The 16,288-nt window shown below is 40.9% G+C and overlaps 1 protein-coding gene across 2 annotated transcripts in view; it reads right to left on the bottom strand.

The window, feature by feature from the left end:
* The window catches only part of LOC139754638 (ran-specific GTPase-activating protein-like), a 52,787-nt gene extending 37,001 nt beyond the window's left edge, over positions 1–15,786 (bottom strand). The window contains exon 1 of one of the 2 annotated variants that reach the window (XM_071672148.1): positions 15,646–15,786. In XM_071672148.1, the coding sequence (XP_071528249.1) occupies positions 15,646–15,660 (15 nt within the window). In that variant the 5' untranslated portion in view covers positions 15,661–15,786. Of the gene's footprint in view, positions 1–15,416 lie in introns of both variants that reach the window. The other variant, XM_071672147.1, reaches the window with a different exon arrangement.
* Between the last annotated feature and the right edge of the window lie 502 nt (positions 15,787–16,288).

The following is a 16,288-nucleotide window of genomic DNA, read 5'->3' as shown; positions in this document are numbered from 1 at the left end:
GCAAATGACTGTTTAAAATTCTAGATATTGTACAATACATTAAAACATTCATCTTGGTATTGAATCACTGCCACCTGCATCCACATAAAATATGTATATGTATATAAGGAGGTAAATAACATGCATAAGACAGAGTGGCAGATATAGGGTGTTTGGGTCGAGGTGGTGTGCAAAGTGAGAGGGTTAGGGAAAATGATTTGGTAAACAGAGAAGAGGTAGTAAAAGCTTTGCGGAAGATGAAAGCCGGCAAGGCAGCAGGTTTGGATGGTATTGCAGTGGAATTTATCAAAAAAGGGGGTGACTGTATTGTTGACTGGTTGGTAAGGTTATTTAATGTATGTATGACTCATGGTGAGGTGCCTGAGGATTGGCGGAATGCGTGCATAGTGCCATTGTACAAAGGCAAAGGGGATAAGAGTGAGTGCTCAAATTACAGAGGTATAAGTTTGTTGAGTATTCCTGGTAAATCATATGGGAGGGTATTGATTGAGAGGGTGAAGGCATGTACAGAGCATCAGATTGGGGAAGAGCAGTGTGGTTTCAGAAGTGGTAGAGGATGTGTGGATCAGGTGTTTGCTTTGAAGAATGTATGTGAGAAATACTTAGAAAAGCAAATGGATTTGTATGTAGCATTTATGGATCTGGAGAAGGCATATGATAGAGTTGATAGAGATGCTCTGTGGAAGGTATTAAGAATATATGGTGTGGGAGGCAAGTTGTTAGACGCAGTGAAAAGTTTTTATCGAGGATGTAAGGCATGTGTACGTGTAGGAAGAGAGGAAAGTGATTGGTTCTCAGTGAATGTAGGTTTGCGGCAGGGGTGTGTGATGTCTCCATGGTTGTTTAATTTGTTTATGGATGGGGTTGTTAGGGAGGTAAATGCAAGAGTCTTGGAAAGAGTGGCATGTATGAAGTCTGTTGGGGATGAGAGAGCTTGGGAAGTGAGTCAGTTGTTGTCCGCTGATGATACAGCGCTGGTGGCGGATTCATGTGAGAAACTGCAGAAGCTGGTGACGGAGTTTGGTAAAGTGTGTGGAAGAAGAAAGTTAAGAGTAAATGTGAATAAGAGCAAGGTTATTAGGTACAGTAGGGTTGAGGGTCAAGTCAATTGGGAGGTGAGTTTGAATGGAGAAAAACTGGAGGAAGTGAAGTGTTTTAGATATCTGGGAGTGGATCTGTCAGCGGATGGAACCATGGAAGCGGAAGTGGATCATAGGGTGGGGGAGGGGGCGAAAATTTTGGGAGCCTTGAAAAATGTGTGGAAGTCGAGAACATTATCCCGGAAAGCAAAAATGGGTATGTTTGAAGGAATAGTGGTTCCAACAATGTTGTATGGTTGCGAAGCGTGGGCTATGGATAGAGGTGTTCGCAGGAGGATGGATGTGCTGGAAATGAGATGTTTGAGGACAATGTGTGGTGTGAGGTGGTTTGATCGAGTAAGTAACGTAAGGGTAAGAGAGATGTGTGGAAATAAAAAGAGCGTGGTTGAGAGAGCAGAAGAGGGTGTTTTGAAATGGTTTGGGCACATGGAGAGAATGAGTGAGGAAAGATTGACCAAGAGGATATATGTGTCGGAGGTGGAGGGAACGAGGAGAAGAGGGAGACCAAATTGGAGGTGGAAAGATGGAGTGAAAAGGATTTTGTGTGATCGGGGCCTGAACATGCAGGAGGGTGAAAGGAGGGCAAGGAATAGAGTGAATTGGAGCGATGTGGTATACAGGGGTTGACGTGCTGTCAGTGGATTGAATCAAGGCATGTGAAGCGTCCGGGGTAAACCATGGAAAGCTGTGTAGGTATGTATATTTGCGTGTGTGGACGTGTGTATGTACATGTGTATGGGGGGGTTGGGCCATTTCTTTCGTCTGTTTCCTTGCGCTACCTCGCAAACGCGGGAGACAGCGACGAGGTATAAAAAAAAGAAAAAAAAAAAAAAAAGACAAAAGAACAAATGGAAACATCGGTGAAGGGGGAAAGGGGGGAGGGGGAGTAATAACAAGTAGTGATGAAGTGAAAAGGAGATGGAGCAAGTATCTTAAAGGTTTGCTGAATGTGTCTCATGATGGAGTGGCAGACGTACGGTGCTTTGGTCAGGGTGGTGTGTGAAGAGAGAGGGTCAGGGAGAATAGTTTGGTTAAGAGAGATGAGGTAGTGAAGGCTTTGTGGAAGATGAAATCCGGCAAGGCAGCGGGATGTGATGCTACTGCAGTAGAACTTATTAAGAAAAGAGACTGTTATTGATTGGTTGGTAAGGATATTCAGTGTATGTATGGACCATGGTGATGTGCCTGAGGATTGGCAGAAGGCATGCATAGTGCCAATGTACAAAGGCAAAGGGGATAAAGAAAAGTGTTCAAATTACAGTGGCATAAGTTTGTAAGTAGCATTTATGGATCTGGAGAGGGCTTATGATATGGTTGATAGAGAAGCTTTGTGGAAGGTCTTAAGTGTAGCCTGCTAGAAGCAGTGAAAAGTTTTTACCAAGGATGTAAGGCATGTGTATGAGAAGGAATAAAGGAGTGACTGGCTCCCCGTAAATGTTAGTCTGTGGCAGGGGTGTGTGCTGTCCCCATGGTTGTTTAATCTGTTTATGGATGGGGTGGTAAAGCAGGCAAAAGCAAGAGTTTTGGAGAGGGGCAAGTATGCAGTCTGCTGGGGATAAGAGGGCCTGGGAAGAGTCATCTGTTGTTTGCCGACGATAAAGCTCTAATGGCTGATTCGAGTGAGAAACTGCAGAAGTTGGTGACAGAGTGTGAAAAGGTGTGTGAAAGGAGTAGGTTGAGAGTAACTGTGAATAAGACCAAGGTTATTTGGTTCAGTAGAGTTGAGGGAAAAGTTAATTGGAATGTAAGTCTCAACGGAGAAAAACTGGAAGAAGTGGAGTTAGCAGTGAATGGAACCATGGAAGCAGAAGTGAGTCACAGGGTGGGGGAGTTGGCAAAGGTTCTGGGAGTGATGAAGAATGTGTGGAAGGAGAGAATGTTATCTTGGAGATGGAATAGTAGTTCCAACAGTGTTATATGTTTGCGAGGCTTGGGCTATAGATTGGGTTGTACGGAGGAGGGTGGATGTGTCAGAAATGAAATGTCGGAGGACAATCTATGGTGTCAGTTGGTTTGATCAAGTAAGTAATGAAAGGGTAAGAGATATTTGGAAATAAAAAGTGTGGTTGAGAGAGCAGAAGAGAGTGTGTTGATATGGTTTGGACATATTGAGAGAATGAGTGAGGAAAGATTGACAAAGAGGATGTATGTGTCTGAGGTGGAGGGAACAAGAAGTGGGAGACCAAATTGGAGGTGGAAGGATGGAGTGAAAAAGATTTTGAGTGATCGGGGCCTGAACATACCGGAAGGTGAGAGGCGTGCAAGGGATAGAGTGAACTGGAACGTTGTGGGGCTAATGTGCTGTCAATGGACTGAACCAGGGTATGTGATAAGTCTGGGGTAAACCATGGAAAGGTCCGTGGGGCCTGGATGTGGACAGGGAGCTGTGGTTTTGGTGCATTACACATGACAGCTAGAGACTGAGTGTGAACAAATGTTGCCTTTTTGTCTGTTTTCCTGGTGCTACCTTGCTGAAGCAGGGGGTTGCGATGCTATTTCCTGTGGAGTGAGGAAGCATCAGGAATGGATGAAGGTAAGCAAGTATGAATATGTACATGTGTATATATGTATACGTCCATGTATGTGTATGTATATGTATGTATGTATGTGTATAAATTGATATGTATATGTACATGTATGGGTTCAATTGTGATCATTTCCAATATATATATATATATGTGTACATGAAAGGATGGGGCATTCTTTGTCTGTTTCCTGGGGCTACCTTGCTGAGGCGGGAAACAGCAATTAAGTATATATAAAATAAATAAGTTGATGGGTCTTTCTTTGTCTGTTTCCTGGCACAACCTTGCTAACACAGGACACAGTAATAACATAAATAATAATAAAACAATATACATAGCATCTATGAGATGGCCTTGATTAGGGCATTCAATTGCATGTGCCATACCAGTTAATTGTAAGAAAAAAGCATTCACAATTCTTTCAAATTTTTAGTATATTTTACTATCATAAAGTTTATGTCTTTGCTTTTTAGCTCTCTTTTCATCTTTCAACCCTCAAAAGTCTTTCCACCCTACAGCTTTGTATCAACATTTACTTGTCTTGTTAAGTTTCTGTACTTAATTTTTGCAGTAACTTGTTCCTCAGTGCCTAACATGAAATTGAGCAAGGAGCTGATGGATACCTTGAATCTCTTGATACATCATGTTTCAACATGTATGTTATTCTCTTCATGGTATCCTATCAATCTAGTATCTAGTCTTTTCAAAACTAGCTGAAATGCCTTCATACAAAATAAAAATTTATGATATTTGTGATGTATAAAATCATCTTGGTTCTTATAACCATTTCACAAAATAGCATAAAATCAAATGTACTGGCAAAGCAATAAGACATTTAGGAAACAATATAGCAATACTCAGTAGAATCTACAGACTGTTACATAACCACTCAAAACCATTAAGATAGCTTTAATTTTACTCTCATGCCAAACAAATGAGAGGACTGATCATCATATGTTTGAGGCCTCCAATACATAGATGATTTAGATACACAGGATTTAATATCACCAAACTTTTTATTTTATTATATTTCATTTTATTATACTTTGTTGCTGTCTCCCACATTAGTGAGGTAGTGCAAGGAAACACACAAAAGAATGGCCCAACCCACCTATATACACATACACACCAACACACGCACATATACATACCTATACATTTCAAAGTATACATACATATACACACACAGACATATACATATATACACATGTACATATGCATACTTGCTGCCTTCATCCATTTCCATCGTCACACTGCCACACATGAAATGGCATCCCCTCCCCTCCACGCGCACATGCAAGGTAACGCTGGGAAAAGACAACAAAGGCCACATTCATTCAAACTCAGTCTCTAGCTGTCATGTGTAATGCACTGAAACCACAGCTCCCTTTCCATATCTAGGTCCCACAAAACTTTCCATGGTTTAACACAGATAATTCACATGCCCTGGTTCAATCCACTGACAGCACGTTGACCCCATTATACCACACTGTTCCAATTCACTCTATTCCTTGCACACCTTTCACCCTCCTCTATGTTCAGGCCCCGATCCCTCAAAATCTTTTTCACTCCATCCTTCCACCTCCAATTTGGTTCCCCACTTCTCCTTGTTCCCTCCACCTCTGACACATATATACTCTTTCTCAATCTTTCCTAACTCATCCTCTCCATGTGACCAAACCATTTCAATACACCCTCTTCTGCTCTCGCAACCACTTTCTTTTCATTACCACACCTCTCTCTTAACCTTTCATTATTCACTTGATCTAACCATCTCATATCACATATTGTCCTCAAACATCTCATTTCCAACACATCCACCCTTCTCCGCACTACTCTACCTACAGCCCATGCCTTGCAACCATAAAATATTGTTGGAACCACTATTCCTTCAAACATACCCATTTTTGCTCTAAGAGATAACATTCTCAACTTCCACACATTCTTCAATGCTCCCAGAACCTTTGACCCCTCTCCCACCGTGTGACTCACTTCCACTTCCATGGTTCCATCTGCTGCCAAATTCACTCCCAGATATCTAAAACACTTCACTTCCTCCTTTTCTCCATTCAAACTTACCTCCCAGTTGACTTGTCCCTCAATCCTACTGAACCTAATAACCTTGCTCTTCTTCACATTTATTCTCAGCTTTCTTCTTTCATACACTTTACCAAACCCAATCACTAGCTTCTTCAGTTTCTTACCCGAATCAGCCACCAGCGCTGTATCATCAGTGAACAACATCTGATTCACTTCCCAAGACCTCTCATCCACAACAGACTGCATACTTGTCCCTCTCTCTAAAACTCTTGCATTTACCTGCCTAACAACCCCATCCATAAACAAATTAAACAACCATGGAGACATCACGCACCCCTACAGCAAACCGACATTCACTGGGAACCAACCACTTTCCTCTCTTCCTACTCGTACACATGCCTTACATCCTTAATAAAAACTTTTCACTGCTTCCAGCAACTTACCTCCCACACCATATACTCTTAATACCTTCCACAGAGCATCTCTATCAACTCTATAATATGGCTTCTCCAGATCCATAAATGCTACATACATATTTGTTTTTCTAAGTATTTCTCATACATTCTTCAAAGTAAACACCTGATCCACACATCTTCTACCACTTCTGAAACCACACTGCTCTCACCCAATCTGATGCTCAGTGCATGCCTTCACTCTCTCAATCAATTTTTTTTTTTCGTCGCTGTCTCCTGCGTTTGCGAGGTAGCGCAAGGAAACAGACGAAAGAAATGGCCCAACCCACCCCCATACACACGTATATACATACGTCCACACACGTAAATATACATACCTACACAGCTTTCCATGGTTTACCCCAGACGCTTCACATGCCCTGATTCAATCCACTGACAGCACGTCAACCCCGGTATACCACATCGATCCAATTCACTCTATTCCTTGCCCTCCTTTCACCCTCCTGCATGTTCAGGCCCCGATCACACAAAATGTTTTTCACTCCATCTTTCCACCTCCAATTTGGTCTCCAACTTCTCCTCGTTCCCTCCACCTCCGACACAAATATCCTCTTGGTCAATCTTTCCTCACTCATTCTCTCCATGTGCCCAAACCATTTCAAAATACCCTCTTTTGCTCTCTCAACCACGCTCTTTTTATTTCCACACATCTCTCTTACCCTTACGTTACTTACTCGATCAAACCACCTCACACCACACATTGTCCTCAAACATCTCATTTCCAGCACATCCATCCTCCTGTGCACAACTCTATCCATAGCCCATGCCTCCCAAACATACAACATTGTTGGAACCACTATTCCTTCAAACATACCCATTTTTGCTTTCCGAGATAATGTCCTCAACTTCCACACATTCTTCAAGGCTCCCAGGATTTTCGCCCCCTCCCCCACCCTATGATCCACTTCCGCTTCCATGGTTCCATCCGCTGCCAGATCCACTCCCAGATATCTTAAACACTTTACTTCCTCAAGTTTTTCTCCATTCAAACTTACCTCCCAATTGACTTGACCCTCAACCCTACTGTACCTAATAACATTGCTCTTATTCACATTTACTCTTAACTTTCTTCTTTCACACACTTTACCAAACTCAGTCACCAGCTTCTGCAACTAGTTTCTCACATGAATCAGCCACCAGCGCTGTATCATCAGCGAACAACAACTGACTCACTTCCCAAGCTCTCTCATCCCCAACAGACTTCATACTTGCCCCTCTTTCCAAAACTCTTGCATTCACCTCCCTAACAACCCCATCCATAAACAAATTAAACAACCATGGAGACATCACACACCCCTGCCGCAAACCTACATTCACTGAGAACCAATCACTTTCCTCTCTTCCTACACGTACACATGCCTTACATCCTCGATAAAAACTTTTCACTGCTTCTAACAACTTGCCTCCCACACCATATATTCTTAATACCTTCCACAGAGCATCTCTATCAACTCTATCATATGCCTTCTACAGATCCATAAATGCTACATACAAATCCATTAGCTTTTCTAAGTATTTCTCACATACATTCTTCAAAGCAAACACCTGATCCACACATCCTCTACCACTTCTGAAACCACACTGCTCTTCCCCAATCTGATGCTCTGTACATGCCTTCACCCTCTCAATCAATACCCTCCCATATAATTTACCAGGAATACTCAACAAACTTATACCTCTGTAATTTGAGCACTCACTCGTATCCCCTTTGCTTTTGTACAATGGCACTATGCACGCATTCCGCCAATCCTCAGGCACCTCACCATGAGTCATACATACATTAAATAACCTTACCAACCAGTCAACAATACAGTCACCCCCTTTTTTAATAGATTCCACTGCAATACCATCCAAATCCGCTGCCTTGCTGGCTTTCATCTTCCGCAAAGCTTTTACTACCTCTTCTCTGTTTACTAAATCATTTTCCCTAACCCTCTCACCTTGCACACCACCTCGACCAAAACACCCTATATCTGCCACTCTATCATCAAACACATTCAACAAACTTTCAAAATACTCACTCCATCTCCTTCTCACATCACCACTACTTGTTATCACCTCCCCATTTGCGCCCTTCACTGAAGTTCCAATTTGCTTCCTTGTCTTACGCACTTTATTTACCTCCTTCCAGAACATCTTTTTATTCTCCCTAAAATTTAATGATACTCTCTCACCCCAACTCTCATTTGCCCTCTTTTTCACCTCTTGCACTTTTCTCTTGACCTCCTGTCTCTTTCTTTTATACATCTCCCACTCAATTGCATTTTTTCCCTGCAAAAATCGTCCAATCAATACCCTCCCATATAATTTCCCAGGAATACTCAAAATACTTATACCTCTGTGATTTGAACACTCACCTTTACCCCCTTTACCTTTGAACAATGGCACTATGCATGCATTCTGCCAATCCTTTCACACTTCACCATGCACCATACATACAATGAATATCCTCACCAACCAGTCAATGGCACAGTCACCCCCTTTTTTAATAACTTTTTTATTGATAAACAAAAAGTTGTTTTTTCAAACAATTTTTTGTTCATCAAAAAGCCTAGGTTTACCCAATAATGTCCTTTCAAGAAATAGTGGGTTGGGCTTAAAAAACAAGTTTATTTTACAATCCTGATTTCTAAAAGCATAAATGAAACCAATTCTGTAAGTTAAGTACATCAATTAGTGACATTTTCTCATTATTTAAGCTCTCTGAGTAGCAAATGAAAGAACACTAAGAAGCAACCTGCAGTACAGCTGTCTTAGCCTGACCTTGGTCAGGCTAAGACAGCTGAATCGTATCTGCTGCCAAGAAGTCTCTCAAGAAAACAAACAATCTGGAGGATGCATTTGTATATGCCATTGTTACATACTTGTGCTACTACAAACAAGAAGGTCATGACTTTAAATCAAGAACTACAGGAAAGACACCAGACACAATGTCATTTGTCAAAATTGTTAGGCAAGAATCAGGAATGAAGCTTCCTCAAACAGATAGGAATTGATCATCACGGATATCCAGTCTGAAAACAATAACAAAAACCTATGGTCAAGTGCCAAGCCAATGAAAGCTGGGAGATGGAGATGAAACAAAAGCAAAGGAAATGCACCACATCAATGCCAACACGGAAAGAGTACAGCAATATTTAACAGCATACCCAGGCAAGATCGAATATCTTAAAAATATCCACAACCTAAAGTCAGGAACAAATTACAAGAGAATCATCCACAATGAAGAGCTTAGAAAATTAAGTGGATGGGTGGGGTCTTTAGCCAGATCTATGCAATCAATACCTCAATGATGATGCCGCACACGACAAACATCTGCATGACCCTTTACCTTATCCTTGTAGATGACTCTAGAGAATAATGAAATTGTGAGAACATCTCTTGTCATGACTGAAGACCACATTATGAGCCATGATTAAATCTTCGAGGAGCAAAATCCATGCTTGGACAAGACAATACAACAACAACCTTAACTCACAAAGACATGGTTTTGAGAAAAACTCTAGAAATCTATAATGTTAAAGATATCCCTCCTGATTTCCCTATTCCTAACATTTTTCATTTAGATGGGAAATCACCACAGCCATGATGGGCATCCCAGCCCCTCAGAGAACAACAGTACTGAAAGTCCTGCATTAATCAACACATGGCAAGCCTGATGAATGTCACTTCGACCACATTACTCCCACAAATCTTAATTGGAGATGTAATATATAAAAAGATCTCAAGCTGTATAATTTGCCTTCATAGTCTCATCTATGCCTGGATAAGACTTCTGCTCCCTAATGCAAGAACAGTTCTGTATTAGCACACCGATCATGTATATAGCAATTTAATCAATTTCAAAAAGCAATTTTGAAAGTAAAAATTTGCTATCATAATTTGTTACCTTTCATTCAAAATATGTACTGGGTTTCAGGAAGGTTCTGTTGCAGTTTAATATTATTACTACAACAAATACTTTTACACTGACAATCAACATTGCCTCATACTTTGAAGATATGTATGGATAGTATTTTCTACACAGAAACTTCTACATGGTATACATATATATCATTATCATTACCATTATTATTATACTCTGTTGCTGTCTACTGCGTTAGCGAGGTAGCGCAAGGAAACAGACGAAAGAATGGCCCAACCTGCCCACACACACATGCATATACATAAAGGCCCACACATGCACATAGACATACCTATACATTTCAACATATACATACACAGACATATACATATATACACAAGTACTAATTCATACTGCCTTCATCCATTCCCATCACCATCCGCTACACATGAAAATACAACACACACACACACACACCAGTGCGAGGTAATGCAAAGAAAAACCAAAAGGCCACATTCGTTCACACTCAGTCTCTAGCTGTCATGTATAATGCATCAAAACCACAGCTCCCTTTCACATCCAAGCCCCACAAAACTTTCCATGGTTTACTACAGACGCCCTGGTTCAAACCACTGACAGCACGTCCACCCCGGTATACCACATCATTCCAATTCACTTTATTGCTAGCATGCCTTTCACCCTCCTGCATGTCCAGGCCCCGATCACTCAAAATCTATTTCACTCCATCCTTCCACCTCCAATCTGGTCTCCCACTTCTCCTGATTCCCTTCACCTCTGACACATATATCTTCTTTCTCAATCTTTCCTCACTCATTCTTTCATTATTCCATGTGACCAAACTATTTCAATACATCATCTGCTCTCTCGACCACACTATTTTTATTACCACATCTCTCTTAACCTTTCATTACTTACTCGATCAAACCGCCTCACACCACATTTGTCCTCAAACATCTCATTTCCAACACATCCACCCTCCTCTGCACAACCCTACCTACAGCCCATGCCATGCAACCAATACCCTACCTACAGCCCATGCCTTGCAACCATAAAATATTGTTGGAACCACTATTCCTTCAAACATACCCATTTTTGCGCTCTGAGATAATGTTCTCACCTTCCACACACCCTTCAACGCTCCCAGAACCTTGCCCCCCCCGTGACTCACTTCCACTTCTATGGTTCCATCTGCTGCTAAATCCACTTCCAGATATCTAAAACACTTCACTTCCTCCAGTTTTCCCCATTCAAACTTACCTCCCAATGTACTTGTCCCTCAATCCTACTGAACCTAATAACCTTCCTCTTTTTTCAAATTTATTCTCAGCTTTCTTCTTTCACACACTTTACCAAACTCACCAACTTTTGTAGTTTCTCACCCAAATCAGCCACCAGCAATATGTCATCAGTGAATAACAACTGACTCACTTCCCAAGCCCTCTCATCCACAACAGCCTGTATACTTGCCCCTCTCTCCAAAACTCTTGCATTCACCTCCCTGACAACCCCATCCATAAACAAATTAAACAACCATGGAAACATTACGCACCCCTGCCGCAAACCAACATTTACTGAGAACCAATCACTTTCTCTCTTCCTACTCGTACACATGCTTTACATCCTTGATAAAAACTTTTCACTGCTTCTAGCAACTTACCTCCCACACCATATACTCTTAATACCTTTCACAGAGCATCTCTATCAACCCTATCATATGCCTTCTCCAGATCCATAAATGCTACATACATATTTATTTGTTTTTCTAAGTATTTCTCACATAAATTCTTCAAAGCAAACATCTGATCCACACATCCTCTACCACTTTTGAAACCACAATGCTCTGATGCTCTGTACATGCCTTGACCCGCTCAATCAATACCCTCCCACGTAATTTCCCAAGAATACTCAACAAACTTATACCTCTGGTATTTGAACACTCACCTTTATCCCCTTTGCCTTTGTACAATGGCATTATGCATGCATTCCGCCAATCCTCAGGCACTTCACCATGAACCATACATACACTGAATATCCTTACCAACTAGTCAACACCGCAGTCATCCTCTTTCTTAATAAATTCCACTGCAATACCATCCAAACCCGCAGCCTTGCCAGCTTTCATCTCCTGCAAAGCTTTCACTTTCATCTTCTGTTTACCAAACTATTCTCCCTGACCATCTCACTTAGCACACCACCTTGACCAAAACACCCTATATCTACCACTCTATCATCTAACATACTCAACAATCCTTCAAAATACTCACTCCATCTCCTTCTCAATCCACCACTACTTGTTATTACCTCCCCATTAGCCCCCTTCACCGATGTTCCCATTTGTTTTCTTGTCTTATGCACTTTTATTTACCTCCTTCCAAAACACCTCTTTATTCTCCCTAAAATTTAACGATACTCTCTCACCCCAACACTCCTTTGCCCTCTTTTTCCACCTCTTGCACCTTTCTCTTGACCTCCTGCTTCTTTCTTTTATATATCTCCCAGTCATTTGCACTATTTCCCTGCAAAAATTGTCCAAATGCCTCTCTCACCTAATTCACTACCAATCTTACTTCATCTCACCACTCACTACCCTTTCTAATCTGCCAACCTCCCACCTTTCTCAAGCCACAGGCATCTTTTGTGCAGGCCATCACTGCTTCCCTAAATACATTCCATTCCTCCCCCACTCGCCTTACGTCATTTGCTTTTATCTTTTTCCATTCTACACTCAATCTCTCCTGGTACTTACTCTCACCACTTTCTTCATCCCAAATGGCTCTCTTCTTTTCTAAAAACCTCTTCAAATCTTCACCCTCACCTCCACAAGATAATGATCAGACATCCCTTCAGTTGCCCCTCTCAGCACATTTACATCCAAAAGTCTCCCTTTCATTTGCCTACCAATTAACACATAATCCAATAACGCTCTCTGGCCATCTCTCCTACTTACATACGTATACTTATGTATGTATATCTCTATTTTTAAACCAGGTATTCCCAATCAACAGTCCTTTTTCAGCAAACAAATCTACAAGCTCCTCACCATTTCCATTTACAACATTGACCACCCCATGTGCACCAATTATTACCTCAACTGCCACATTACTCACCTTTGCATTCAAATCACCCATTACTAAAACCCGGTCTCGTGCATCAAAGCTGCTAACACACTCACTCAGCTGCTCCAAAAACACCTCTCTCATGATCTTTCTTCTCATGACCAGGTGCATAGGCACCAATAATCACCCATCCCTCTCCATCCACTTTCAGTTTTACCCATACTAATCTAGAGTTTACTTTCTTACACTCTCTATCACATATTCCCACAACTGCTTCAGGAGTAGTGCTACTCCTTCCTTTGCTCTTGTCCTCTCACAACCTCCTGATTTTACTCCCAAGACAATCCCAAACCACTCTTCCCATTTATCCTTGAGCTTTGTTTCACTCAGCCAAAACATCCAGGTTCCTTTCCCCAAACATACTGCCTATCTCTCCTTTTTTCTCATCTTGGTTACATCCACACACATTTAGACACTTCAATCTGAGCCTTCGAGGAGGATGAGCACTCCTCGCATGACTCCTTCGTCTGTTTCCCCTTTTAGAAAGTTAAAATACAAGGAGGGGAGGGTTTCAAGCCCCCTGCTCCTATCCCCTTTAGTTGCCCTCTATGACATGCAAGGAATACATGGGAATTATTCTTTCTCCCTTATCCCCAATCAATATATATATATATATATATATATATATATATATATATATATATATATATATATATTTTATCCCTGGGGATAGGGGATTAAGAATACTTCTCACGTATTCCCTGCGTGTCGTAGAAGGCGACTAAAAGGGGAGGGAGCGGGGAGCTGGAAATCCTCCCCTCTCGTTTTTTTTTTTTTTTTTTTTTTATTTTCCAAAAGAAGGAACAGAGGGGGCCAGGTGAGGATATTCCAAAAAAGGCCCAGTCCTCTGTTCCTAACGCTACCTCGCTAACGCGGGAAATGGCGAATAGTTTAAAAGAAAAGATATATATATATATATATATATATATATATATATATATATATATATATATATATATATATATATATATATATCATAGAAAGCTCCAACAGCCAGGATCAAACCCAGGACCACTGTGCAAGAGGCGGGAATGCTAACTGCCTCTTGCACAGGGGTCCCGGGTTCGATCCTGGCTGTTGGAGGTTTGTATGTTCTATGAAGGTGCGCATTTCTATGCACTATATATATATCTCCCAATTCTCCAACCATACCCTATCGTTTGATACATAACAGTCACAGTGATTACTTAGCCTATAAACTCTAGCTAGTATGCTTCCTGCAGAGCCACTTTTTTTCATGGATTCATTAGCTTTGTAGACCAGGTTACAAGCCAACTGATGTCCTAAGGAATCCGAGCAAGCACCAGGAGTATGACCAGGTTCATCCGTCCAAAGTATGGTTGTGTGCACGGGAAATCACACATTACTTTCTGATGGTACAAGTCCATCCTACACTAATTAATAACACTTTCATAAAGACTTTGATGAAAGTGATACAAATAGATTCCTAATACAATGAAATGCTCACTTTGATGAGTGTTACAAAAAGATTCCTAGCACAATGAAGTATTTGACAATGTGCTCTTCTAATTCAGACCTGCCAAACCCTATGAGTGTCTAATCTTCTCATCCATAGAAAATAAAAATATGAACTCCACAACTCTAAATCAACTTAGTGAAGTACGAGTCCAATGATATGCATTTTACTAAAATCCGTGTTATTTCCGTGGTGCCCCTAAATTAGGAGTTTCCATATATTCGATTGTACGATGGAGCAGAAATATGAAAGATGTGACAGTAAATAGTGGATACAGAATCAGAAAGAAGGAATGTAATGTCTGATACGAAATCTGGTAACAATAAACCCTGGAAGCTAACGTAAGGAAACAACGGTAATTACCCGCTACCGTTACATAACTCCCATCTCGTCAAGGATCCACAGTAACAACATGTATTCTGACATTACCAGAATTACGAATGCTAAAATTTACATTAATCCTAACAACAAATAGCACAGCATTAATAATGGATATCAAAATATGTTGGAAAAAGATTACACGTTCAACACCAATTAACGTTCCTCAGCCCGCTGGCAAAACATTCATATTTATGTCTATATTATGCTTTAATCCAATGTTGTAACGGGTTACAGCATCAAATGTCATGGTGGGGGTCATCTTACACGACTATGAGGAATATGCCTGTGAACATGCATAGCGGTCAAGGTCATGTTTTCTCCCGTCAACCACAAGGGGATCGGCAAGTTTATACACGTAAGACATCCTCTCCACTCCAGCAACACAGACATGCACTCAAGACACTCTCACCATCACATGTTTCTCAAATTTTATACATACCATCGTGTCTGTAGCTTTGATTCTGACGGAAAATGTAAATCGTTCAACGACTGACAACGTCGCAGGGGAATCATTCATAAGTTGAGCTTTTCCCGCCCAAACACATCCATTACAAGTCGAGCACTGCTTCACTCACACCATTTTGCTTCACTATCACTTCATGATTGACTACGATTTGCAAGAAATTAGGATGTTAGGTAATTGCATCGTGTGTCTATCTGATTCAAACCTTCTCGGGAGCCATGGTGGTGCTGATGATCGTGGATATTCTTGTCGTTAGCCTGAAATCCTCAAAATGATTTTGTAAACAAACCAGTAGTTGTCAAATTGGACAATAGATGGCGTGCGGACTACGGTATAAAATCATGGCACACACACAACTGCTGTTGTCAAGGTGGACAGGTCCACTTGTCCTTCAAGTGAAAGAAACATTATGACACAAAATACACCATTTTCTTTGGAATACAACGCACAATACAATCACTGTATGAGAGATTCATTCATACCACTGAGAATTACCCGCTGCATTCACTGTAGAGTGAAGTTTAAAATTTGAATCTACCCAAGTACCTTTATCATCATATATTAACCAGATTATGTTCAGTCTAGGTAATCATCTAACATGTTTAATCGGGTAATCTTACGATGTGTAATGTAAATATGGGTAATCCTCCTCCAAGGGAAAAAGATTTCACTTGTAATGAATAACACAGTGAGCAATTCCGACGAACTGTCCCAGCCATTAACATCATTATTTTAGTAATCATTTTTAAACACTAACTTGATAAAGTGATAATGAAGAAAGCCAACTTTTGAACATATTTAGCCAATTATATCCAACAAACAACCAGGCACAGTAACAATGACTTTCA

The sequence above is a fragment of the Panulirus ornatus genome, chromosome 17 (genome assembly GCF_036320965.1).
Source record: "Panulirus ornatus isolate Po-2019 chromosome 17, ASM3632096v1, whole genome shotgun sequence".
Taxonomy (NCBI): Eukaryota; Metazoa; Arthropoda; class Malacostraca; order Decapoda; family Palinuridae; genus Panulirus; species Panulirus ornatus.
The sequence above is the reverse complement of the archived record's forward strand: the minus strand, read 5'-3'. Positions and strand labels throughout refer to the sequence as shown.